This window comes from Podarcis cretensis, assembly GCF_951804945.1.
Source record: "Podarcis cretensis genome assembly, chromosome: 1".
NCBI lineage: Eukaryota > Metazoa > Chordata > Lepidosauria > Squamata > Lacertidae > Podarcis > Podarcis cretensis.
In genome coordinates, this window is record NC_137170.1 from 120958285 (window position 1) to 120985978 (window position 27694).

At 43.4% G+C, this 27694-nt stretch overlaps 1 protein-coding gene across 2 annotated transcripts in view; it reads left to right on the forward strand.

Moving 5' to 3' along the window:
- TLK1 (tousled like kinase 1) overlaps nucleotides 1-27694 on the forward strand; it is a 72060-nt gene that overhangs the window by 23954 nt on the left and 20412 nt on the right. For both annotated transcript variants that reach the window (XM_079977877.1, XM_079977878.1), the window contains exons 2-7: nucleotides 11515-11633; nucleotides 11976-12047; nucleotides 16328-16403; nucleotides 20440-20486; nucleotides 22155-22241; nucleotides 25683-25772. In XM_079977877.1, coding sequence (XP_079834003.1) covers nucleotides 11515-11633; nucleotides 11976-12047; nucleotides 16328-16403; nucleotides 20440-20486; nucleotides 22155-22241; nucleotides 25683-25772 — 491 coding nt within the window. The remainder of the gene's footprint in view (nucleotides 1-11514; nucleotides 11634-11975; nucleotides 12048-16327; nucleotides 16404-20439; nucleotides 20487-22154; nucleotides 22242-25682; nucleotides 25773-27694) is intronic.

A 27694-nucleotide genomic window follows, 5' to 3' on the forward strand; every position in this document is an offset into this window, starting at 1 on the left:
TGAGGCCTTCCGCCGCCGGTGCCCTTCCACCATTTGGATTCCATTCTTTTTGCAAACCGGGACACTACTTCCGGTTTTGTGGAGTTCTTAAACAGAATCGTTCGTAAACAGGACTGTTCTTAAACGGAGGTGCCACTGTAAAAAAGGTAAAGGTAAATGACCCCTGACAGTTAAGTCCAGGCGCAGATTACTCTGGGGTTGTGGTGCTCATCTTGTTTTACAGGCCGAGGGAGCCAGCGTTTGTCTGCAGACAGTTTTTCCAGGTCATGTGGTCAGCATGACTAAGCCGCTTCTGGCGAAACCAGAGCAGCGCACGGAAACACTGTTTACCTTCCCACCGGAGTGGTACCTATTTATCTACTTGCATTTTTTGGCATGCTTTTGAACTGCTAGGTTGGCAGGAGCTGGGGCCGAGCAATGGGAGCTCACACTGTTGCAGGGATTCGAACCGCCAACCTTCTGATCGGCAAGCCCAAGAGGCTCAGTGGTTTAGACCACAGTGCCACACAAGTCCTGAGGTACCACTATAGTTGCCAGTATATATCCCTTACTAGTTTTCCTTGCATAGAATTCAAATCCTGATGACATTGAACATATGAAAATTCATTGAGTTAATAAAAATCTAGGTACAGTAATCTGGTCATATCAGGTTTGAGAACCTTGAGTTTTTTTCTTTCTGTGGTGTATCACTTATATCAGGCCTGCAGAAATATGGTAGCCAATCTCTGGTATCCAACTGGTAGCCAATCTTTAGCTGCCAGTAGCTCTATTTTTAGTAGCCACTACGGTTTCCCCTCTGTACTATTAATTATTCTTACTTGTATATAGTTCAAAGTCCAAGGTCTTTGACCTGTGGGTCTCAGATGTAGGTGATGAAATGCAGTGTCTTCTCTTGATTCAGGTGTAGCTGATCGGAGGGCATAGTTGATTTGTATTAGTGAATAGATAATGGAGGCTAGTCGAAGTGTCTTTACAAGCAAGTATGAATAAGCTGTTGTGGGTAAATGATTATGTATGAACAAACACCAGACTAATACTGCCTGCCGCATCAAAAAAGGCAATGTTTTCCTTGGAAGAAGTCATGTTTATTAATGTTACAAGAATCTTCATGGGATAGGAGTGAAGACTGTATTTGAAAGGTGCTTACTTGAGGCAAATGATGGAGTTAATCAGCCCAGCTGACTCCTACGTCAAGGTTTGGGGAGATCACTGTGCATTGGAGCATGGCTAGAACATGTACAATTCGTTTTCCTTAATGATTTACTCCTGTTGACTTGAGAAGGCTTCTCTTAAAAATGGAAGGAGGTTAGGTGAGAGGAGCTTTTTATCTGGATACAGGAAGGTATTTAAAAGCAGTTGAGACAGTATTGATTTTTTTATTGGTGCCTTGTGTTTCCATTGGCAGTGGGGATAATATATCAATGAAACGATATCCTGCTGACACCTTTATGAGCCAGTTTTGCTAATTCTTCTGATCTGCTTTCCCCCTTTAACTTGCTATTGTTGAACAGATTGAGGGAAATACTTTTTTATGATCCTTTGATTCCTGAGATGCTGCTGCTGCTTGTATCTAGTATCAATGCAAGGTATTTTGAAGTTTGGAAATTCAGCAGATGTCAAAGGCACCAACTAAAGACATGTTGCTAATGAAACAGTCACCTGGGGGCAACTAGACATGTTGGTGGCATTCTTACATGTTAGAATTCCAATCCCTGCAGAATTCTTTTAAAGTGGAGGGAAGAGATAGCAGTATTTGAAGCACAGAAAGGGTAGAGAGATTTCATGTTTACTGAACCCTCAGGCTTCCTGAACACTTCTCCCTGACATTTCCTTCTGTCTGTCTATCTGTCTACCTACCTACCTGGCCCAGGTCACCCAGTGAGCTTCATGGTCAAGTGGCAATTTGAACCCTGGTCCCCCACGTCCTAGTCCGACACTCGATAACCACTATACCACACTGGATCCCCTGTTGGGTATCCAAGATAGAAAATAATTCTATGGATAGGAAAACACTGTAGCTCACACCTGGAAATAATTTATCCAAAGGCAATGCCACATATTTCAGTTCTGGGTAGAAATTGAGAAAATGGTTCATTATGACGGTGCAGATCTCCATATTCACTCACTGATTTTAAAGAGAGGAGAAATTTACATGTCTTTTGGCACAGAAGCATGCAGAATGGAGAATTAATGCTGTAAACAAGAAGATTAGCCTGCTCTCTGGGTGTGTACATGCAGAGAAATGAAAAGAGCTAGCAAGGAAAGATACTACAACCTTGATTTTTATCAAGCCAAATTAGAACCAAATATTGATCATTTCAATGCAAGCTTCTATAGTCTTATTGACAGTGGGTAGTGATTAACTGCTGGTGTGTATGAAACATCTGTCGTTGCATTATATGAAACAAGTTTTTTATATTATACGACTCCTGAAATTGTACAACAGTGAAGACATGTGTAAGAGGATGAATGGGTGATATTTATAAAATTAAGCAGCTTGCTTGCCCAAAGTTGAAGTGCAATAAAATACATCTGATTGTTTTTGAACTTGTTCCCTGGGTGCTGCAAATTCAGTGGAAGGGTGGGCTATAAATACTCTTAGTAGATAAATACGCCCCCCTTGTACTCATTTGGATAAAAGTCAAATTAAATTTCAATATTTTTAGAAAGCAAAGATAAAACTTGGGCTTATTTCTTACAATTTTTCATGGCACAATCTTAGCACTGGTAGATGATATGGAAGCATAAGTCCATCCATTAGAAGAACATATATACTGTACTTTCCTTCTCTACATACCTGAGGCAATAAGACCTATCCCAGTACTTATTATTCATGCTTTTCCTGGAACACAAAATGGCTCCTTGGCCATTGGCGGCACAGCAATATCCAGCTATGCTTGTACTCTTAACAAAGATTACGGCAGTTCTGAGTTTATGTAAGCAGATGTATTCATTGCTACAGGAACTTGATTATACTATTCAGGTTTTTTGAGAATACTTTAGAGTAGTCCAAGTTTAGTCATGAATCAAATTGAGGAGCTGTTTGATATTATTTGTAAGGTGTATAGTTCCGCAGTACAGTGGTGCCCCGCAAGACGAACGCCTCGCAAGACGGAAAACCCGCTAGACGAAAGGGTTTTCCGTTTTGGAGGCCCTTCGCAAAACGAATTTCCCTATGGGCTTGCTTTGCAAGACGAAGATGTCTTGCGAGTTCCTGCAGTCCCCCCCCCCTTTTCCTAAGCCACTAAGCCGCTTATCAGCTAATCCGCTGATAAGCCGCTTAACAGCTGATCGCTAAAAGCCGCTAAACCGCTAATAGCGCTAATCCGCTAAGCTGTCAATGGGCTTGCTTCGCAAGACGAAAAAACCGCTATACGAAGAGCCTCATGGAACGGATTAATTTCGTCTTGCGAGGCACCACTGTAGATAATAGTTCCTGTTATTCTTTTGTTCTGCATTGCTTTGGGCAGGCAACTGATACATCTTTAAACAAACAAAGCCTCTTGTAGCGTTTTAGTTAGATTCCTGAGCAACAGCACAAAGATTGGCTTGTAGATTTTATATAAACATAGCTTACATTTACAAACTACTTCTGATGACAATGAAACACTAAATCTAAACTCCAAACATTTTGCTTTAAATGGGTTGTTGTAGCGTGAGCCGCCTTGAGCGCAGATTCTAACAGCTCAGCTTAACTGGGTTGTTCTGTTGTTTTAGTCTGCTTGTCTGGATTTCAGATACAGTCGTACCTTGGATCCCGAATGCCTTGCAAGTCTAACGTTTTGGCTCCTGAACGCTGCAAACCGGTGAGAGTTGCAGTGAGTGTTCCTGTTTGCAAACGTTCTTTGGAACCTGAACGTCTGACACAGCTTCCAATTGGCTGCAGGAGCTTCTTGCAGCCAATCAGAAACTGTGCTTTGGTTTTGAAACATTTTGGAAGTCGAACGGACTTCCAGAACGGATTCCGAGGTACCACTGTACTTCAAATTTTAAAGACCTTGTGTAGAAATGGCTGGCTCTTCAGATGCTCATTTCTGTGCAAAAATTCATGGTTAGACAGTGCCTTTTATTTGTACCAACCAAAACGTAGATTAGGCTCTACTTGGTGCTATACAGATTTTTCAGCGAGAGCACTGGTCTGTTCCTCCCATTTTTGTAAATATAAAATGCAGCTGGACCACCAAAATATACAGGAGTTTGGGTAGGCGGAAAACAAAATAGAATTTGCTAGTTTTAAAGTTGACAAAATTGCAGATTACTTTTTTAAGATGTGTCAGGTAAAAAAGTAAATATATTACAATTATTCACTAGTTGAAGAGAGAAGGTGAGAATTAGAGTCTTATCTTCAGCAAAGTTCAGTATTCTCCAAGACATAGACAACGGAAAGAAAGTCAGGGTATTTGTGAAAAAAATCTGGGTAATGACTGGATTCTACATTTTCAGAAATGGATCAGCTATTTTTTTGTATGCCCTAGCAGCCTTTTGTGCACATTGTAACCTGTGTAGTACCTAATAGAGCCTAATCTAATTAAGTCTGCTATCTTTTCCTGTACTCCATCTTTAGACTGTGACTAATGCAGACACCATGACTTCATTATCACAGCAGCTTTTTGACTATTTAACATCCAACTTAATGAAGAGCACTGTAGAACTTGAAAGATATCTCACTATGCTGTGACATTTTTCTTGGTTCAAATGAAGGTATTGCCTGATAGAGGATTTTAGATTACTTTCTCATGGAACAAAATGGCCTTTCTTCCTTTTCCCTTTTTTCCTTTTTCCTTTCTGAATAGTATGTGTTAATATTCTACAAACGGTCTGTGTTAGTATTGCAACTAGTAGAGAGCTGGTTCAAACTGGTCACTTTTCATGCATCTGCCCTTTACTATTTCTTTTCTTTTTCTTGCATGTGTTGAAGTAGAACAAAAGGTTGTGCTGTTTTACTGTTTGGTGCTACAACTTGAAGGATGCGTAACGGGTCATTAGATTTTCAGTGTGTGTTAAGCATCTAAACTTAACATGCTTTGACTTAGCATGCTTTGAAAAGTGATTACAGGACTGAAATGCTGTCTCTTCCACACTGGAATGGACTAATAGGCAGTCTTTTGGATGGCAGTAAAAAGGAAAAGGGACGCAGGTGGCGCTGTGGGTTAAAGCCTCAGCGCCTAGGACTTGCCGATCAAAAGGTCGGCGGTTCGAATCCCTGCGGCGGGGTGCGCTCCCGCTGCTCGGTCCCAGCGCCTGCCAACCTAGCAGTTCGAAAGCACCTCCAGGTGCAAGTAGATAAATAGGGACCGCTTACCAGCGGGAAGGTAAACGGCGTTTCCGTGTGCGGCTCTGGCTTGCCAGAGCAGCGATGTCACGCTGGCCACGTGACCCGGAAGTGTCTCCGGACAGTGCTGGCCCCTGGCCTCTTAAGTGAGATGGGCGCACAACCCCAGAGTCTGTCAAGACTGGCCCGTACGGGCAGGGGTACCTTTACCTTTACCTTTAAAAAGGAAAAAGCAGGCAATTTTGGTTTAGGAGGGCGATTATCCAGTGTTGACAGTGCAGTAGAAGAAAACACTGGTAGGGCACCCAATTTTCATCAGTTTACCCTAGCTACTGTTGAACTTTGCACCATTGCCACATATTTTAAATCCAGAGAAGAATCTAAATTTATTGGTAAAAGCAAAAGCGTTTCTGATAAATAAAAGCTGTTCTGTTTTCAAGGGACAGTTAATTGTAATAATTTAACAAAAGCTTCCAATATGACTGTGCCGTTATAGAAATCTTGAAATATGAGTTTCTAGTAAATGTATGAATCTGATGAAGTAGGCTGTTGACTACAAAAGCTTTTGTAACTGTTGGATATGCTAGTTAAGACAAATTTAAAAATAAATTCGTATAAACTGCTTGTTTTCTTAACTAAACTTTACTGATTTAATAATGTAAAACAAAACATTTATAACCATGGAATATAAAATTGTTCTGTTTGACATATTTAAGAAATTTAAATCCATAAATGCCTTAGCTTAATACAAGCAAAATTTCAAATATATCTGGTTGGTTTCTACTTCCTTCTGTGAGTCTCGGTTTGTTGGAATTTAGTTGTCACCCAAACTTTCAGATTTTTCATCTGAGGCTTGGGCATCCACAGCAGGTATTTTGCTCTTTCTGCTGCACCTACTTCTATCTTTTTATTCTCTCAGCAAGGCAATAAGCTGCTTCCCCCCTAGTCAGTAACAGTGAATTGTGGGGAGAAGTGAAAAGGTAGACCAGGAGTCAGCAGACTTTTTCAGCAGGGGGCCGATCCACTGTCCCTCAGACCTTGTGGGGGGCCAGACTATATTTTTTTTTGGGGGGGGGGATGAACGAATTCCTATGCCCCACAAATAAGCCAGAGATGCATTTTAAATAAAAGGACACATTCTACTCATGTAAAAACACACTGATTCCTGGACCATCCGTGGGCCGGATTTAGAAGGTGATTGGGCCAAATCTGGCTCCCTGGCCTTAATTTGCCTACCCATGAGGTAGACTATGAGGGAGGGGTCAGGCCAAAACGACAGAAGAATCAGGATGTTCTCTTCCAGCATCTCCATCAAGAGCAGAGATTACCAAAAGAAGGCGTCCTATTGGGAAGACCCAGTTTTCTGAGTGCATGTTCTGGAAGTTGGGCAATAGGGGCAGTACAGGATTCCTACTGGTGTACCGACCTCCCCGCTGCACCAAGGATTCCCTGCCCGAGCTGCTTCAGGTCGTGGCGGATATGCTCCTGGAGACACCTAGCTTGGTTGTCCTGGGGGATTTTAACATCCATGCCGACACGACCTTACAAGGGTCCGCTCGGGACTTCGTGGAAAGCATGGCCTCCATGGGGCTGTCCCTGAATAAGTCTGGCCCAACTCATAGCCACGGACATGCCTTAGACTTGGTGTTTACCTCTACGGATGTTGGTGATCTGACATTAACTAAAAGCGAAACAAAAGAAGTGCCATGGTCAGATCACTTCCTGGTGCAACTGGACTTCTCCGCAACCCTTCCCCTCCGCAGGGAGGTGGGACCGATTCGGATGGTCCGCCCCCGCCACTTAATGGATCCAATTGGCTTCCAGAGAGTGGTAGGGGATGCTTTATCCCAAGTTGATGGCCTTTCAGCTGATTCCCTGGTGGCACGCTGGAATGCGGAGTTAACCAGGGCTATTGACTGTCTGGCTCCGAAGCGCCCTCTCCGATTGCATGGAGCCCGGACAGCCCCGTGGTTTTCCCCGGAGCTGAGGGTGATGAAACAATCGTTGAGACGGCTAGAGCGCCGGTGGCGGAAAACTCATTCTGAATCAGACCGGACACGGGTTAGAGCTCAACGTCGAGCCTACCAAGTGGCAATGGCGATGGCGAAGAGGGCCTTCTTCGCCGCCTCCATTGCATCTGCAGAAAACAGCAGCAGGAGACTTTTTCAGGTGGTTCGCAGTTTATCGGAACCACCTGTACCACCGGGGCCTGGTAGGGACCCCAAGATCTCCTGCATTGCTTTTGCAAAGTTTTTTGCAGATAAAATCGCTCAGATTCAGAAGGAGGTAGACTCCACAGTGGGAGCAGGGCCAGGGCGGGAGAGTGCTAGAGTTCTGTCTGGTCCTGTTATATGGGATCAATTCCAATCTGTTACCTCCGAGGATGTGGACAGGCTGCTTGGACGAGTGAAACCGACCACCTGTCTCCTTGATCCTTGCCCATCCTGGCTGATAAAAGCGAGCCGGGAAGGGCTGGGCGATGGGCTTTGCGGGGTGGTGAATGCTTCCCTCTGTGAGGGAGCCTTCCCAGACCCGCTGAAAGAGGTGGTCATTAAACCGCTTCTTAAAAAAACATCTTTAGACCCGGCCAATTTGGCCAACTATCGCCCAGTCTCAAATCTGCCATTCTTGGGCAAGGTGATTGAGCGGGTGGTTGCTGAACAACTCCAAGCACACCTGGAGGAAACGGACCATTTGGATCCCTTCCAATCGGGATTCAGGCCTCACCATGGGACTGAAACTGCCTTGGTCGCGCTGGTTGATGATCTCCGGCGGGCTAGGGACAAAGGTGAGAGCTGTTTCCTAGTTCTGCTGGATCTCTCAGCGGCCTTTGACACCATCGACCATAACATCCTTCTGGACCGTCTAGAGGGGCTGGGAGCTGGGGGCACTGTTATACAGTGGTTTCGCTCCTTCCTCCTGGGCCGTGTTCAGAAAGTGGTGGGGGGGATGAGTGTTCAGACCCTTGGGCCCTCACTTGTGGGGTACCTCAGGGTTCCGTCCTCTCCCCCATGCTTTTTAACATCTATATGAAGCCGCTGGGAGAGATCATCAGGGGGTTTGGACTGGGTGTTCATCAGTATGCAGATGACACCCAGCTCTACCTCTCCTTTAAATCAGAACCAGTGAAGGCGGTGAAGGTCCTGTGTGAGTGCCTGGAGGCGGTTGGAGGTTGGATGGCGGCTAACAGATTGAGGTTGAATCCTGACAAGACAGAAGTACTGTTTTTGGGGGACAGGAGGCGGGCAGGTGTGGAGGATTCCCTGGTCCTGAATGGGGTAACTGTGCCCCTGAAGGACCAGGTGCGCAGCCTGGGAGTCATTTTGGACTCACAGCTGTCCATGGAGGCGCAGGTTAACTCTGTGTCCAGGGCAGCTGTCTACCAGCTCCACCTGGTACGCAGGCTAAGACCCTACCTCCCCGCGGACTGTCTCGCCAGAGTGGTGCATGCTCTGGTTATCTCACGCTTGGACTACTGCAACGCGCTCTACGTGGGCTACCTTTGAAGGTGACCCGGAAACTGCAATTAATCCAGAATGCGGCAGCTAGACTGGTGACTGGGAGTGGCCGCTGGGACCACATAACACTGGTTCTGAGAGATCTGCACTGGCTCCCAGTACGTTTCCGAGCACGATTCAAAGTGTTGGTGCTGACCTTTAAAGCCCTAAACGGCCTCGGTCCTGTATACCTGAAGGAGCATCTCCACCCCCATCGTTCAGCCCGGACACTGAGATCCAGCGCCGAGGGCCTTCTGGCGGTTCCCTCATTGCGAGAAGTGAGGCTACAGGGAACCAGACAGAGGGCCTTCTCGGTAGTGGCACCCGCCCTGTGGAACGCCCTCCCATCAGATGTCAAAGAGATAAAGAATTACCTGACATTCAGAAGACATCTTAAGGCAGCCCTGTTCAGGGAAGTTTTTAATATGTAATGCTGTACTGTTTTTAACACTGATTGGGAGCCGCCCAGAGTGGCTGGGGAAACTCAGCCAGATGGGCGGGGTATAAATAATAAATTATTATTATTATTATTATTATTATTATTATTATTATTAGGCAAGCAGCAATTCACAAACAATGAAAGCCCTGTACAGCATGTGTCTTATGAAGATCTCTAGGATTGATGTATATGCCAGAAAAGTAAATCTCTAATTACAATACTTATTCTTGGCTAAAGTTCGTGGTTAGCTGGGAGAGAGCTTAACCATAAGTTCAGATGGCACACTGGGTTCAGATGGCATTCTAAGCCAACCCTTCGCTCAGCACAGGGTTGAAGAAAGCAGCTGGCTTACAATGTGGTCTTGCGTACAATGTTGTGTGAACAAGAATCAGTGGCTACTAGTCAGGATAGCTGTTGCTATGACTTAATAATCATTTTTTACATTCATTTCAAGGCAATTTGGAAACATACCGTGAAACAGCTAAAATGTTATTTTAAAAATAGAAAAACAGTAACTAGAGAGAGGTTTAAAAACAATAAAAAATGAATGCTTAAGGCAGGTTTTCATTTGGCTGGAAAAACAAAAATGTCTTCAGTTATAGAATCTTAGAATTGTAGAGTTGGAAGAGACCCCAAGGGTCATGTAGTTCAACACCCTGCAAGGCAGGAATCCTGGGTGGGCTCGAACCACCAACCTTATGGTTAAAAGCCAGACTCATTGTGCCACTGAGGGCTCCAAATTGTTTCTGGAAAGTACAGATATTGGGCACTTTTCATATCACAACAGGGATAAAGGTAAAGGTAAAGGTACCCCTGCCCGTACGGGCCAGTCTTGACAGACTCTGGGGTTGTGCGCCCATCTCACTTAAGAGGCCAGGGGCCAGCGCTGTCCGGAGACACTTCCGGGTCATGTGGCCAGCGTGACATCGCTGCTCTGGCCAGAGCCAGAGCCGCACACGGAAACGCTGTTTACCTTCCCGCTGGTAAGCGGTCCCTATTTATCTACTTGCACCCGGAGGTGCTTTCGAACTGCTAGGTTGGCAGGCGCTGGGACCGAGCAGCGGGAGCAGGATTCGAACCGCCGACCTTTCGATCGGCAAGCCCTAGGCGCTGAGGCTTTAACCCACAGCGCCACCTGCGTCCCTATCACAACAGGGATGCTTTCCCACAAAATGGGCAGTGCATCTGAGAGACTATGGAGTGGGCCCCTTCTTGAGACGTTAAGGTGAAATTCCTGCTGAATGCAATGACCTACTGGGAATATAAGGGATAAGAAGTTTTCTCAAGTAACCTGCTCCTGAGCTGTATAGAGCTTTTTGAGTTACTACCAAAACATTGACTTTGATGCAGTAGCACGTTGGCAGCCAGTGCAAATCTCACAAGGCAGCCCTGTTTAGGGAAGTTTTTAATGTCTGATGTTTTATTCTGTTTTTAATCTGTTGGGAGCTGCCCAGAGTGGCTGGGGAAACCCAGCTGGATCAGTGGGGTATTAATAATAAATTATTATTATTATTAGTTGTGTGCAGCTGGTAGTTTGCCCCTACAAGCAATACAGAATGCATAACATAAACTTTGCAGCATTTTTGAGGCCTAGTGGCTTTGCTTATCTTCTGAAAAACATTGCTATTGAGCATAGCTATGCAATTCTGTGTAATTTCTTTCCCAGCTTAGGATAGCATATATGGCAGGTATATCTTGGATTGTGCTCAAGATGGGCATCTATGCAGATGGAGCACCAGTGACTTTACTTGGAAGAAATATACACTTTTCTGAAGGAAGACTGTGTAATGTAGTACATGCGAGTCCCGCTATCTGCCCGTTCAGTGTGCAGAAATTCACTTATCTGAATGCAAAGAATTAGGCCTAGACCTTGCTATACAGCCCACTGGAAGTTGTCCAGTTCCTTACTTCCTAGCTTGTTTGTGCTTTGCTGGTCAGTGACAGCCATTTTTGGGCAGAAAACATGCAGGGAGGGAGCGAGATCAGGCAAAATAGAGAGCAGGAGAGATCAGACAAATCAGTTTTCCCTTTGTCTCTCTTTTGCTGGTTGGCTGCAGCCATTTTAGGAAGAAACCATAAAGGGAATGGGGACAGACATTGAGCAAATCCTGGATTAGATATATTCGCAAAAGACTCAGTGGAAATCATGGACTCGTTATGCGAACTTTCACCTAACAAACGATTTCCAGGGAGCACATTGTGTTCTGTAAGCGGGAACTGCATGTACTGATTTAAAATGTAGGAATTCTAAGATTGCACGTGGTTGCAGTTACACATTCTATAACATATGAAATGTTTTCTTCTAGGTGCAATGGATGAGCTTCATAGCCTGGATCCAAGAAGGCAGGAATTGTTAGAGGCTAGATTCACAGGAGTAGTGAGTGGAAGCACTGGGAGTACAGGAAGCTGTAGTGTTGGAGCAAAGGTAAGTAAAAATATTAGCTGTACAACATAAAGTGCTCTTTTTCAACAGAGTGGTGATGATCTACCTCAGCAAGTGTCTTAAGCAAAATGTCACAATGAGGTACAAGAGAAAATGCTGAAGTTCATTCAATACCTGGAGCTCCTTTTAGCAGCATCTTCTGGAAGTAGTTGCACAAGCTATTGGCTACGCCAGAATCTCTAATTATGTTCACATGGTGACCAGAATATGCATGTAGGTGGTAGTTTCTGGAAGCACAGACTCTGACACTATCTTAATATTATATAATTTCTAACTAGCTGTTTGAAACATAGTATGCCAAATAGTGTCTCTGTTTCTCAACAGGCCTCAACAAATAATGAGAGTTCTAATCACAGTTTTGGAAGCTTGGGATCTCTAAGTGACAAAGAATCAGAGGTATGAAGTAGTTAAACAACTAAACTGCCACTTCTTATGTAAGATTGTTGTAACTCTTTTTCATACTTGTGTACATTAGGCCTCATTCTTGAAATGTGCATGCCCGTGAGATTTTCCTGAATGGTTCTACATTGAAGATCTGGAAAGAACCAATATTTTAGTGTTTGTGCAGGAAGATTATAAATGCTGTGCTGGTCATGTATGAGTAGATTTGGTTCTATTCAAATGGAAGGTTTGCTAACCACTTTTAGTTTTCTGTTGGATAACGCTATCTGAAATATTAGGATATTGTCAATAAAACACTTTTTTAGTTAATGCAGATCAATTATTCATCTTTAAATTCTTTCAGTGCATAGTGGCTTCCAGAATTACAGCTGCACTATTATGTGTGCAATTTTCGGTGATGGCTTCATTTCAAAGACTAATCAAATGTCTGTCTATTTTATTATGAGATTGGAGTTGATTGGTAATACCTTTTATTCCTAAGCTGTGACCCTTAAATAGGACTATATACTATTTAGCAGCTGTACTGCTAAAGGTTCCTTTCATTTCTTGGAATAGCTAATTCTGTACACCTCGGAATTTCTCCAGCTTGCGAACCTTTCCATAAATCTACGTGGAAATGACATGTAAAACTTCTGTTGGTGAAATTCAGCTGTACGTATGTAGACGCCCTGTAATGGGAATTAACTGTCTTCTCCAACTCCCCGCAACCTCCCTGGGTGCCTCCAAAGTCCACTCTTATGGGGCCCCAAACCCTCTAGAGCAGATGTTGAGGGCACATGGAGGACTGCAAGGAGGAGGACAGGAAGGTGAAGTCCCTGTTGTGTGAGCAGATGTCTATTCTGCTAATGCACAGACAACATTGGTGCGATCAACAAGTAACAGTATGGCTTTTTTTCAGTCATACAAATACCTGTTTCCTTCTGCCTATATATAACCTACCCAAAGAGTCCCTTCATCAAAGGCCCTGATCACTATGCCATCTCAAGTGAAGTGTAACCGTGGCTACAAAAGGCAGGGCCTTGTCATTGCTGGCACCCTGATTATAGAACAGCCTCTGCAGAAAGATAATTGCCTGGCACCTTGCTTATGATCTTTGTGGCAACAGGTGAAGAACTTTTTATTCACCCAGGCCTGGTAAACTTTTGTTTTCAAAACAAACCATAGGGGCCATATCCAGTGTTGCAGCTCCACTGGCACAAGGGCTTGAGTGTGCACAATGGAACTTCCTGTTCCTCTCTTGTCCCCTCCAGCCTCACCCCCCCCCTGCATTGTCAAAATCTGCTCCAGATGATTGACAGACACTCCAAAGCACATTTGGGGGCACAAAGGGAAGAGAGAAAATGGAAATCCCATTGCTCCTGCAGAACCCTGCTGGTGCAGCATTAAATACAATCCTAGGTGTTTCAGTACATTTCCAGATAAACGTTTTGCCCCCTGCTCTGTAAGCTGTTTTGTTCTGCCTCTGCTAATAATTTTTTAGTTTGTTTAATTGATCTTGGTTGGTTTTAATAACTCTATTTTTAATTTTTTTAATGTGTGCCTCAATTTCGTAAGCTGCCTAGATACGTTCGCTGGTATATTTGAGCTCTAAAACTTTATGTGTGCATTCTCTTTTTCTCAAGATTGTAAAAAAAAAATTGACAATAGAGCTTCTGTTAGGATGTGGTTGTAGGGTTGTAATTTCAAAAAGACAACAGCTTTCTGATTACTTGTGATTTCTCCAAAGTACTTGACTGTAAAATGTAGGTTATGCCTGGGATTCAAAGAATGGTGCAGCTAGTTTCATGTGGGGTGGGGGTGAGGAGTGCGCTTTTTCAAGCAGCAGCCTTCTACGTTACATGGCAACTACGTCCGAAAAAAAGGGGTTTCTAAAAAGTCGAGGACCCATCACATCATATCAGCATAAGAATTCGCACTTGACACCTATAATCCCTTGTGCATGCCTAAAAGTAGATCTTTGCATCAAATTCTTCGCAAGAATGTAAAACACACATTTAGAACGATAAGGTTTTTTTAAAAAAGCTTAACTCAGAAACAGGACAGACTTCATTTCTCCTTCACTTTGTCACTGTAGTTGTCAGTGCACCTAGCAATTCATGCACTACATACATTAGATTTGGCACAACAACTTCTAGCTTGAAATGGGCTTGCTTGTATTCAGGAGCGTTCCAAAATGATCGAAGGGTCATCTGTTTTCGATCACATTGTTGGATTGTGGTTGAAATGTGAAGAATTCAGAAAATGCTGTTTTGACTCAGAATTACTTAGCAGTACATTTCCCCCCAAAAAAGCTATACTTGGATTTCAGCTGTATATGGGAAATAGTAATGACTTCTGCCTACTGTTTTATGAGCAAATTGATTCCAGCGCCTTTTGGCTTCTAACTTTTCTGTGTTAAACTGTGATTAAAATTTGCTGACTCTTTATATTACACCATGGGTTGTTTGATTGTGCTAACCCTATCCAGCAGCTTAACTTGGGCTACAGGCAACAAGCCACAATCTGAAGCCATGGTTTGTTGGCTCACAAACTTGCTTTGTTTTTTAACTATGGTTTGGTATTGTGTGCAAACTGAGTATCCTTTCTTAACAATCATTTTTTTGGCCTCTTCACCGCAGATGCTTGTTGAGCTATAAAGACATATAGAATAACTCATGATTTGTTAAACGATGGCTTAGCATTATGTGTAAACCTGGCCAATAAGGAAAATACCGTATTTTTCGCACCATAGGGCGCACCGGACCATAGGGCGCACCCAGTTTTTAGGGGGGGGGGAAATCAAGGAAAAAAATATTCCCCCCCCCAGCTCCAAAGAGCAGTGTACAGGCTGCACACAACCTCTCCCTGCCAGAGGGGTTGCGCAGCTATGGAAGAAAGCAAGGCAGCGAGCGGGATGGATCCTGCTCGCTGCTTTGGCTTCCCCTTTAGCCCCGTGCAGCCTCTCCCTCCCGGGAGAGGCTGCGTGGGGCTAAAGAATCCATAGCTCCGTGCAGCCTCTCCTTGCGGAGGGGTTGCGCGCAGCTATGGAGCAAGCCAAGGCAGGGGGCCGGTTGGATCCCGCTCGCTGCTTTGGCTTCCCCTTTAGCCCCGTGCAGCCTCTCCTTGCCGGGAGACGCTGCGCAGGGCTAAAGAAGCCATAGCCCGTGCAGCCTCTCCCTGCCGGAGGGGTTGCGCGCGGCTATGGCAGAAGCCTGCATTCGCTCCATAGGACGCACACACATTTCCCCTCAATTTTTGGAGGGGAAAAACTGCGTCCAGTAGAGCGAAAAATACGGTAATATTAATGTGTAATTGGGAAATTGCAGTTTGCTTTCTTTTGAAACTTAGTGGTGGTGGTTTGGAGCTTGTGTCCTAGGAAAGCATGTATTTACTGTAGCTTTGATCCAGAGTTATCCCATCTGTGAATGGAAATGTTCATTCTGTTCACAAAAAGGGTTGAGATCCTTTGAAGGCACAGGTTGGAGGAAGGCAAGGAGACTATTTTTTCCACTTCCCCCTTGCCACCATGAACACTGCTCACCCAGTCCTCTGTAGCAGCTCTTGGGGGGTGTTGCTGCTGCTGCTGCTGCTGCTGCTGAAAGAAGGAATAATTTTGCAAGAAACACCTCTCCCCGCCCCAATTCCCTTATTCCACCTGGAGCATCTCATGAGTGGAGCTTTTTGTGTGGGAATTCTCAATCCAACTCCGTGCTCTTGTTTACATTTTTAAGAATACTTTTTAACACTACCTTGAATGTCAAATGAGAGTGTACAAAATTAATGGCTTGTATCAATTCCCACGCCCAACATACATAGGCACAAGGCATTTCACATCTTCACAGGGGTTGCTGTTGATCCCTCCATTCCATTCTGGAGGGTCTCCTGTTTATTTCAGCGGGGGGCTGTTATGGCAGATGTAGGGGTTGCCTCGGAAAGGGAGTGTGTGCAGTAGGAAGGTCATGTGACAGTTCTTTAAACCTGAGCCAGTCTTTTCTTTAGCTCGTAGTTGTTACAGTCAGCTTGTAGAGATGTTTTCAATATTTATATGCAAGCAAATTAAAGAATAAAATAATATTAAAACAACCTGGTTTACTGGGGTGATAGAATGAAGTAGCTGCAGTAACTTGATGCGAGTAGGGATTTTGTACAATTCCTGAAAAAACATTCTATGTGTCACCTTGGAGATAAGTGAAGCTGCCTATTGGTTGAGCATCTCTTTTTAATGCACATTTGTGCGTAGAACTGTTGCTGGCTCCTTTTCTATGCATTAAACAGAATGATTTTGTGTCTGGCAGACTCCCGAGAAAAAACAGTTGGAACCTTCTAGAGGAAGAAAAAGGAAAGCAGAAAACCAGAGTGAAAGTAGTCAAGGTATGATATATATCATGTACAGCTGATTTTTTTTTTAATTGAATCATCTAGTAACATTTCAACTTCTTGGGAAAGAAGTCCTCCCTTTTTGAACGTCACACCATTGCTTTGCATTGTCAGCGGGCATCTAGCTGCACTGAGTAAAAATTCCACTAAAAGTTGAATTTGGCTTATGTGTAATTATGGTTTTCTGCTTGCCAAATTGTCTCTAGCAGCACTTTACACAAATATGGCCCTAGGAGTTAGTTTCCTTCTTGAAAAGACAGGGTGGAGTCAATTTTGTAGTTATGCTGTCTTCAGCTGAACAGTCATCCATTATGGTTGTTTTAAAAACCAGCATTCTTCCTTGTTGCTCTTTTCATTTCATATCATTTTCAGTCTGTATATCACTTTTCCACATTACTGATCTCAAAGCAGCTTACAACCTGTTGAAATGACAAAATATAGAACAAAAAACACTGTGCTTTTCTACATACATTCAGAAGATAATGAAAATTAACAAAATCCAAGAATCTACTTTACATATAATAATACATATAATATTTAACAAAATATTAGCAAACTCACCCTGTCAGTTGCAACAAATTAATAATTGCAAGTATTGTTAACGAAGCAAACAGCATTTTTAAAAAATAGTTTTATAAAAGTAACAAATTTCGCTTGATTTTGTCTTAGGGCTTTTCAAAGTAGTCTGGAAGGGACATGCTGCAAGTTTTATTTTGTCTTTTGACAGACACTCGAAGGATCAACGATTCTCTATGGATGTCAATAAATATACTATCTCAGTTTGGAGATGTGTTCACTCGAGAGCAAATAGAGTGTAATAGAAAAATGTTTTGAAGTTGAGGTGGTCTATTAGAATTTTAAAAAATAAACTAGCATTGGAATTGATAAATAGCACTCTGTATTGCTATGAAGATTTGGAACAAGAAATAATATCTGGTTGCTTCATTTGCTTATATTTGATTCAATTGCTGTCAGTAATTAGTTCTTCAATCCCTGTCCCATCATTCTAAAAGGCTCCCAGCCCTCCTTTGGAAGAGATTGTGCTTGGTCCTGGATAAAATGCTATTTTTAAATTACATTTTCTTATCTTTGTAGACTTTTGTCCAGAGTACAAAAGTCAATGTGCTCAATACACATTGATACATGCACATGCAGAGTAAACATGGCTGCTTGTTTAACTTTGCAGATTTGATGCTTTTAAATTAAATTCAAAAATATCAGAAGTTGATTTGCATTGTTTAACCCATAGCACAAGCTTTGAAGTGTGTTTGTGTGGGTGCTTCACAGAAATGCTGCTAAACAGAAATTGTATAATAAACTTGTAAATGGCTTATTGTTCCTACTATCTGAAATAGAAGAGAAATGTATTTTAAGAGCAGTCCACAAATTAGCTTTAAGCGACTGTTTTGTTCGAGGACTTATTCTACTAGGTCTAGTAATTAATGTGTTACTTTAACAAACTTGTCTGAATGGGTTTTGCAGAGCCCTATTTTATTTTCATTGGAAGAAATGGTAGCTGCTGGTTAAATAAAGAGGAGTGAAGGACCATCTTGTTTTATTGTTTAGATAAATAGGCATTCCTTTCATAAATGCATTAGAGATGTGCTGTTGTATGACACACCTTAGAAGTGAGAATAGTTTGAGGGTTATAGTTGACACCTTCTTTTGAACTGCTGCTGTTGTGTCTTAGATTGCTATCTTGTCCGTCTTCCCAAAAGATATCAGGGTGACAGGCTCTGCTAGATGTTATTGGCATAATTTTGCACTTTACAGTGGCTTGGACCCAGACACAATTTGCTGCCATCTCACAGAGAACACTCTCCTGGAGTGTATGGTTGGTGGTGCTCCAATGCTTATTTTGGGGTGCACACCACAACTGCTAGTTCATGGTTCAAATAATAATAATAATAATAATAATCCATAGAATGTCTGGTAGACATTTTGGAAAATGCTTTCTGTAAACTCCATTCCAAGCTATGGCCAAGTGGAAATTGCCGTCAGTAATGAATTTTCTATGGAAATAGGCATGTGTCTAGTGCTCTGGAACGGTCTCATATTACTCTTCATGTGATAACTTTAGACAAATTTATGGCTTTAAAGAATATTTTGGAGAGGGAAGAAAGCATTTCATGATAAAAAGAAGAAACACTACTGTCAGGGACTCAGCGGGAGCGCAGGGAGGAGAGGAGATGGAGAGCGAGGGGGAGCAATCCGAGGGCAGCGTAGGAGAAGATGACAGCAGCCCGAGAGATTCCATGAGCCTCTCCAGCGAATCGGAAGATTCACAGAAGGGGGCGCCGATGGGCAGGGCAAGGGGCGACCCAAGGGGGACACCCCAGAAGCAAGGGGCCAGCGGGGACTCCCAGAGCAGCAGTTGGAAATCAGGACCAGCTTCCCCACCAGAGCGTAGTGGGGGGGAGGAGTCCCAGGTGTCAGAGCCCACATATGCACCACCAGCGAGAGAAGATGAGTCAGGGTTGGCCACGCCTCCATTGGAGAGCGAGTTAACGGTCAAGAGGAAAGTTGCAGGCTGGGCGCGCGCGCCTAGTTCAAATGTACAGGCGAGCGGCACAGAAGGTAGCCCAGATAGGGAACCAGGTCCTAAAGCCCGCCGGAAGGAGGGGGAAGAATCATCAGGGTCAGCGTCAGAGGAGTCCAGGAAGGATGGAACCCTAGCGGGCAGGAGGGCCCAGAGGAGAAAGGAACTTAGGAAGAGGTGGAGCAAAGCGAGAGTCTTAAACTGGTGTGGAGGGGGCGGAGATTCAGACGGGACTTCGCCGGTCTAAGGTCGAGACGTAGAGCTGCACGCTGCGGCTTTAAAATGGAAACTGAACCTCAATAAAGACTTTTGTACATAACTACAGCCTAGCGTTGGTCCTCTGTGAGCTGGGACCTGGAGGCAGCTCTGACAACTACTTTTTAAAGCCAAAGCCTGTGTGGGTGAGAGACATTCTCGGTCCTTTTTTTCTGTACGTGGGAGATGGTCGTAATGACTTTGAAAGCTGTCTCAAAATTTCGTAGGCCAGTATCAACAGCGTCTTGCAAGTACAACTGATGATCCTATACTTGACTTACAAAGCAGTAAAAACTAATGTAGGCTGTGTGCATTGTTGCGAAGTGTAAGATGTTATCTATACCATATTTATATGTAGAGAGTGTTCAGAAAGTTGTCTGTCTTTTCCATTCCTTGGAGACGCATCAGAGAGTGTTTTGTGTGCGTTCAAAGAGCCATATGGCCACTTTATTTCAGTCGACTTTTGGTCAGGGGTGTTAAGGCACCAATGCACATGTTCTTAGCTTTAAACTTTTATCTTTCTGGAATTTGGGGTACCTTTATCTTCTAGATTTGTTTTCAAACTATGGTGATTGGTCTTTAAGGTCTTGCGCTGAGCCATCAGGATCAAGCAACTCAGAATGGTAAATGGATATAAGTTGCTGTGTTCCCTTGTTACTACAATGGTCATACAACTGCTCAAATGTCTTTTGCTGACTAAATCAGTCCTATTAATTATTCAGCCTGTGGAATTAGGATAAGAACACAGATAAGTAGGCTCTTACTTACAAATCCTCAGGCCGCAATCAATCTGCAACCATAAGGTGTTTAAAAAGCCTTGTTTACTGCAAAAAACCTAGTGTGGCTACCAGTGCGATCTTGTACATGTCAGCTCAGAAGTAAGTTCTGTTGAGTTCACTAGGTCTTGGTTGGAGTTACATGGCTATAGGATTGTGGTCCTGATTATCCAGGATTCAGCAAACATTAGTCACGAATAAGTCCGCTGAAAACAATGGGACTTTTCAGTAGTAACTAAGTATAAATCTGGAGAAATAAGGTTGGTCCATATAGTCTTTGAAAAAGTGATTGTTTAGACATTCCTAAAAGATTAATGTAAGGAAACAAAAGTACTTGCCAAACTAACGGGAATCTGTGAGAAGCTAAAATTAAACAATACCTTTCAGCCTTCATATTGCACAGCAGAAATTATGCTTTTTTGTCTCTCTAATCTTTTTGATGATGATTTTTATTTTTTAGGGAAAAACATTGGTGCACGTGGGCACAAAATTAGTGACTATTTTGAAGTAAGTGCTATGATTCCCTATATTCTAGTTAAGCTGTTTCTGTTTCATACATCAAATGTAGCTTTTTCTGAGGGATATAAACTATTGTATTTGGTTGTTTATTTTTTTATTTTGTATATAAACATTTTTTCTTTTCTTCATCCCAAAGTGCATAAGGTAACAAACATTTATTTAATCCCTTTTTGAATGCCCTCTCAAACTATCTATATGTTGATTTACCTTGATGGGGAGAAGATGGTTGTCACTAAACCTAGTGCAGGTCTTCTAAAACTGTGGTAAACTGAATAAAACGGGGTGCATTTTGACTTTTTTTTTTTACTTAAACCATACAGTTCCAGCTAGAACAGGGGTCAGCAACCTTTTTCAGCCATGGGCCCGTCCGTCGTCCCTCAGACCATGTGGTGGGCCGGACTATATTTTGGGAAAATAATAATAATTGAACGAATTCCTATGCCCTACACATAACCCAGAGATGCATTTTAAATAAGGACACATTCTACTTATGTAAAAACATGCTGATTCCTGGACCGTCCGCGGGCCGGATTGAGAAGGCGTATGGCCGGATCCGGCCCCCGGGCCTTAGGTTGCCTACCCCTGAGCTAGAAGTTCCAGATAGTGTTGCTGTCCCAGCATATGCCAATTGGAAATTTATACAAAGCTAAAAGAATATGGATTTTGTGACCCAGTCATGCTATTGCTAGTTTTCTTACATCGTTGCTTTTGTGAAAAAGCTTCAGACATATAGTCATAACTTGAGACTAATGGAACCTAGTAGGAAGTGTGACTTTATTACAATGTGCTTTTTAGCACAAATGAGCAAAAGGTGTCATCAGTAGAAAAACGGGCTGCTGCTAATATCCTCAGTTTTAGTACCATGTGCATAAATTGTCAGCAGCTTCCTGAATTTACATATTTAAGTCTTGATGGCATTCTGCACTATTTAATAGATTTCTCAGTTATGGAAGAATTGCACAACCTTTCTACCGTTAAATTTTGCATGCCTTTCCTGTGACATTTGACAATCCCTGGTTTCCTAACTGTAATACTGTATGCATCTTCAACTGTTTAGTTTTTTGCTTTCAACTTAATTTACTTAGAATTTCACAAAATATTGAATTAAGCAAGTTAGGAAGCAAAAGCATTACCAAAGACTTTCACCCTCATTTGTGCTTGTTGCTAAGCTATGCTTGCTGGGGTAGCTTTTCCAGTGTAGTGTCCCTCAACAAGCTATTGCGTATGTATTCTATGTTTCTAGAGGCCCTTGATATTTTAAAATGTTTTAAATATGTATTTATTTTATTTTAATAGTATTGTTCTATTACTTTGTTTGCTGCCCTGGGCTTCTTTCAGGAGAATGGATGGGATACAAACTTAATAATGTACAAGCTGGAGATTGCTCCTGCAAAAGTGAACGCCTTTGCCTTAAATCTAAAGTTATAATGGCAGTAATACTAAGTTTTGCTCAAGCATCAGTTAATGGGCAATTAGTTTTTATACAGAAATAAAAATGAGGAATTGTTGAGTGTTGAATTGCTGTTGTGATAAACAAGTTTGTCTCAACACACCCCATGCAAATCATTCTGAAGGGTATTGCATTTGATTACATAATCTGAATTTTGCTTAGTACATTTCTGTCAGAATATAATTGATTTGTTCTCTTTTTTCCAGTACCAAGGTGGAAATGGGTCTAGCCCAGTAAGAGGAATGCCTCCTGCAATTCGCTCTCCTCAAAATTCACATTCCGCCCCTTCTTCCGTAAGTTTACTCTGTATCTCTCTATCAGCTTATGATTCAGAAATGTTCATGATAGTCAAAACTAATCTTGCAGAGGCAGTGGCTTGATAGATTCTTCCCTTAGAACAGGGAACGTTTGACCAGGACTGATGGAATTGGAAGTGCAACATGATCTGGAGAGCCACCGTTTCCCCAACCTTGCCTTAGAACACACGCAAAAACACCAACAACCGCTTTTGTTGTATTGTTACTTTTTGTTCGCCTCCCTATTGGTAGTATGCTTGCATAGAAACCAGCGGTTGAGTCTTTCTGCCGAGCAGTGTGATAGGAGTGTTCTGTTTCTCCTTTGTGCAGGTCCACATGTTGGGGGTGGGTGGGGAGCCAGATCATAAATAACAGTGTAATGTTAGAAGTTATTAAATGGCCTTAATGGGGGATAGCCAATGATGCTCACGTGATTGAGAAATGGATTTCTGTTTGCATGATGGGACTTATCCCTCAACTCTCTGGAGCAGATTTTTGTGGAGTACAGGAGGTGTAGCATCTAGGAGAGGAAAAAGAAGTCCGATTATGTGAGCAGACATACCTGTATGTAGTTGAATGTTGCCCAATAAAATTATTCAAAGTGTCAAACTTTCATGATTTGTCAGTTCTTATGCTTGCACTTTTTGGAAATAATTGGCAAGAGCATTGAACGTGGGAACAGGTTCTTACTGTTGGGTTGCCATATTTCAAAAATTGAAAATCCGGACACAAAAGTTGTTGAGCTTTTCTTAGTTTTGCCCAAAGTTATTGAGCTTCCCCACCCCCACCCCCACCCCGGCAAAATCGCAAAACAGAGGGGGGGGGGGGAAATTCAGTGATTTCCGCCCAGACACTGTATTCCAGTTATGTCCATGAAATTCTGGACGTATGGCAGCCCTGTTTTGTGAGCACTGGGGTAGAATATTGCCAGAACATTTCCAGCCCCTCTCCTTATACGATCTGAAGAGAAACCAGAGTACTCCCCCCTCCTTATCTCCTTTGAAAAATATTGCCTATTAAATTTTTTAATGCGGAGAGGGATCTGCAGGTAGTCAGCTGGGTTAATGATAATGCAGCTTGTAAAAAGGTGAAGGTCCAATCTAGAATGGTAAAAGAGATTTCGCACATCCAGTTGTACCCGGTTAGAGAAATGTGAGACATTTTAAAATCTCAAGTTACTATATCTCACTGAGGAGAATTTTCCTTCTCCCCCCATTCCCGGTCCTACTCCAGTACTGACAAAAGCTTCAGACTTTATCTTCTAGTAGCTGAGAAAATTGAAGCACTTCCAGTTAAATACCTCTGCACGTTTAATCTAATGAAATGATGGTGTCTTCAGTGGGTCTGGATTACTCCCCTGGTATTTCTCCCTCAATTCTGCTATAGGCAAAGAGCTAGCTCTTGGGAATCCCGTTGAATTAAAACAATTACATGAAGGTGGAAATGCTACAAAAGAAATGTTTTCCTCTTCTCCCCCTCCTCTTGCTCCTTCTTTTAACTATATAGAATCCACAAGCATGTTCAGTTTACAGAAACAAACAAACAACAACCCCCATACAGGTTGGCTTTTTCTTTGAAATAGAGTGTTTCCTCCTAATTCTTTTTTTTACTAAAAGATAGTTGAGAGGGGTTTCAGTTATGCATATTTGGGAGATTGTCAGTCCTCTTTTCCCAAAAATGTATTTCAAGACACTTCCCCCCACCCCCAGTGGATTTTGGTTTGGGGTGTGTGGGGGACATCTTTCCAGGCAAAGTCGCAGTGCCGCCATGAGCAATTTTCTTCCTCACACTTCTCCTAGGTGTCTGGGTCAGAGGTGGGAGAGAGCCACCTTCTGCTGTGTCCCCACAAAATAGTAGGGAGAAGCAATTCATGCTTGTCCTTGGACTGTTCTATTAAATTATTTCTTAGAAACCTCTAGGTAAGGTCTGCCATTGCTTAACTGTTCCCTTTCTGATACAGCAGTTAGGGAGGCTGGTGTTTTTGTGCAGTGTTGCTTCAGAAATGAAGCGTTCGAATAGGGTTGCTATATCCTGAAGAGCAAAAAAGAGGACAGCCTCAGCTCAGGTTGGTCACGACTGTGGCATGCAGAGCAGCTTGAGCCCAAGCCAACACCCCCCCCCCCCAAAAAAAACCCCCAGACATTTCCATTAAAATGTAAAAATTCACCCAGATGTGCATGCTGGCCCCACAAAAGAGAATGTGTCCAGGTTTCCCCAGATGTATGGAAATTCTAACCAGCCATTACCATCTAAAGGAAGAATATTCCCTGATCATATATTTTTCCACATACAGTGGTACCTTGGGTTACATACGCTTCAGGTTACAGACTCTGCTAACCTAGAAATATTACCTCGGGTTAAGAACTTTGCTTCAGGATGAGAACAGAAATTGTTCTCTGGCAGTGCGGTAGCAGCAGGAGGCCCCATTAGCTAAAGTGGTGCTTCAGGTTAAGAACAGTTTCAGGTTAAGAACGGACCTTCAGAACGAGTTAAGTAACCCGAGGTACCACTGTACCCTGTCTCAGCTACAATCTAGTAGTTGATGCGTTGTTGCCTGTTAAAACAGCTTTACCAACGAAGTGTCTCCAAGCATATTTTTTTAAGAAGAGCTGTTCATTTCCAAAGCTGTAATTTGTAGTTTGTGTCTTTGAAATAATATTGTGCACCAAAAGTATTAGAAGATGCAGCAAAAGCCACCAGTGGTTCCCCTAATTGCCTTCCTCCCTGTTGTCTGGAAGGTCTCTGCAGTTGCTGAGACAAGTATTGGATAGTGATACAGGACAAAAATGTTTCCATTAAGAATTAGCACATTTACAAACACAAGTCTCAAGTCTATTGAAAAATAAATTGGTAATACCTGAGGATCTGAACCTGTCCAATGCAAAAGGGGTGAGATGTAAGATACAGAGGTCCCTTGGTTCTGTGCTGTCTCTCAGAGACCAATTTATGTTGCTGTATCCATGCAGTTGCCTTATATGATAGTCTTACCACCCCCTGAGAGACTGTTTGAAATGGTATTTTCTCTGAAGGTGCATGAAATGATTTCCCCCCGTTCATTATAAAATAAATAAATTGGGGACAGTTCTGACATTGGTGGCAGAGGCAAATAGTGACTTCGTAACATTCCCCGCAGACGATATTCTCATGTACCATGAGGAAGTTTCTGTCCCCTGAGATCTGAATAGTGTAGCTTTTAGTACGGGAGAATGAAGAGCCATGTGTATTCCAGTTGTAGGTGCTTACTCCTTTTAGTAGAAGAAATAAATGGCTGGTTTTTATTCGTGGTCTGGCTGCCGTGGATTCCAGCCATTTCAGGTGTGGGGAGGGTGAAAGGACAATATCTGACCATGCAGTTTCCCTTATTTTAGCAATTTACTTCGTTCTTATTTCTGCTTTCTAGTTACATGTAAATCTTATATTTTATCCATGCACATTTAGGTTCGACAGAATAGTCCTTCTCCTACTGCATTATCTTTTGGGGACCACCCTGTTTCACAACCAAAGCAGTTGTCATTTAAAATTACTCAGGTGAGCACTCTGGATTGTAATTCTATGCTTCATGCTGAAAATACATGAAGCCATTCTCTTTCATTATTCTATACACATACACAATCAGTTCTGATTTGTAACTGCTGCTTAGAAAAGGTGGCGCGTAGTTAAAGCTAAACTTGAAGTGTTTGTTACAGTGAAAGATTGAGGGTAAATAGAAGCAAGCCATTCTTCTCTCTCTGTATTTTACACCCATTCCCAGCATAACAACACGTGATCTTCCTAGGGAGATTACAAAAATATATATATGGAGTACAATTTCAGGACGGATGCTTTGGGATTTAAGGTCTCGAGATTCTGATAGATGGAAATGAAAACATCATCAACAACTTATTATTATTAAAATTTGTATACCGCCCTTCGTAGATCTCAGAGCAGTTCACTACATAAAAATACAAGGTAAAAAACACAAAATACCGTATTTTTCGCACCATAGGATGCACCGGACAATAGGACGCACCTTGTTTTAGAGGGGGGAGAACAAGAAAAAAAAAATCTCCCCCTCTCTGCCCAGCGCCCCTTCAGTGACGTGGCAGGAGGCGCTGCGCAGAGAGGGGGAGAATTTTCCCCCTCTTGTTTTCCCGCTCTAAAACAAGGTGCCGAGCGTTCAGGCGGCTACCTTGGAAGCCTGGAGAGCGAGAGGGGTCGGTGCTTCAGGTTCCTTTCGACCTGCTCTTTGGGGCTGGCGGGGGGAAGCCCACCACCAGCCCCAAAGAGCAGGTCAGGGAGCAGCGGAAAGGCGCAGCGGAGAGGCTGCTGCCATAGTCACGCGTCACCTCTCCAGCTGGGAGAGGGTCGAGGGGCTATGGCTTCTTTAGCCCCGCACGCGCTCTCCCAGCTGGAGAGGTGGCGCACGGCTAAAGAGGCTCCTGCCATAGCCGTGCGTCACCTCTCCAGCCGGGAGAGGGTTGCGGGGGGCTTCTTTAGCCCCGCGTGCGCTCTCCCGGCTGGAGAGGTGACGCGCGGCTATAGAGGCTCCTGCCATAGCCGCGCATCACCTCTCCAGCCGGGAGAGGGTCGCGGGGCTATGGCTTCTTTAGCCCCGCACGCGCTCTCCCGGCTGGAGAGGTGACGCGCGGCTATAGAGGCTCCTGCCATAGCCGCGCATCACCTCTCCAGCTGGGAGAGGGTTGTGGGGCTATGGCGTCTTCACTCCATAGGACGCACACACATTTCCCCTTCATTTTTGAATGGGAAAAAGTGCGTCCTATAGAGCGAAAAATATGGTACATAATAACGAGATTAAAATGGAAAAGCAGGGTGCAGGTAACTTTTATCAAGGTGGTGTAAAGTAAAGGTAAAGTTACCCCTGACTGTTAGGTCCAGTCGCGGACGACTCTGGGGTTGCGCGCTTATCTTGCTCTATAGGCCTAGGGACCCGGCGTTTGTCTGCAGACAGCTTCCAGGTCATGTGGCCAACATGACTAAGCCGCTTCTGGTGAACCAGAGCAGCACACGGAAACACCGTTTACCTTCCCGCTGGAGCGGTACCTATTTATCTACTTACACTTTGACGTGCTTTCGAACTGCTAGGTTGGCAGGAGCAGGGACCGATCAACGGGAGCTCACCCCGTCGCGGGGATTCAAACCGCCGACCTTCTGATTTGCCAGCTCTAGGCTCTGTGGTTTAGACCACAGTGCCACCCACGTAAAAATAACACAAGCTAAAAATTCACAGGAATGTAAGCTGCCTTGTGCTGATTCAGACAATTTCTCCATTTAGTTGTGTTGTCCACACTGACTAGCAAGCAGCAGCTGTCGAGGCTTTTAGTCGGGATTCTTTCACAGCCATCTCTGCCTGTGGAAGGGTTCGGTTTCTATCTCCTCCAAAGTATGTGTTCTACCACTGAACTGTAGTCCAATTGTACAGAGTTGACCGACCCGGTGCCCTCTAGGTTTTG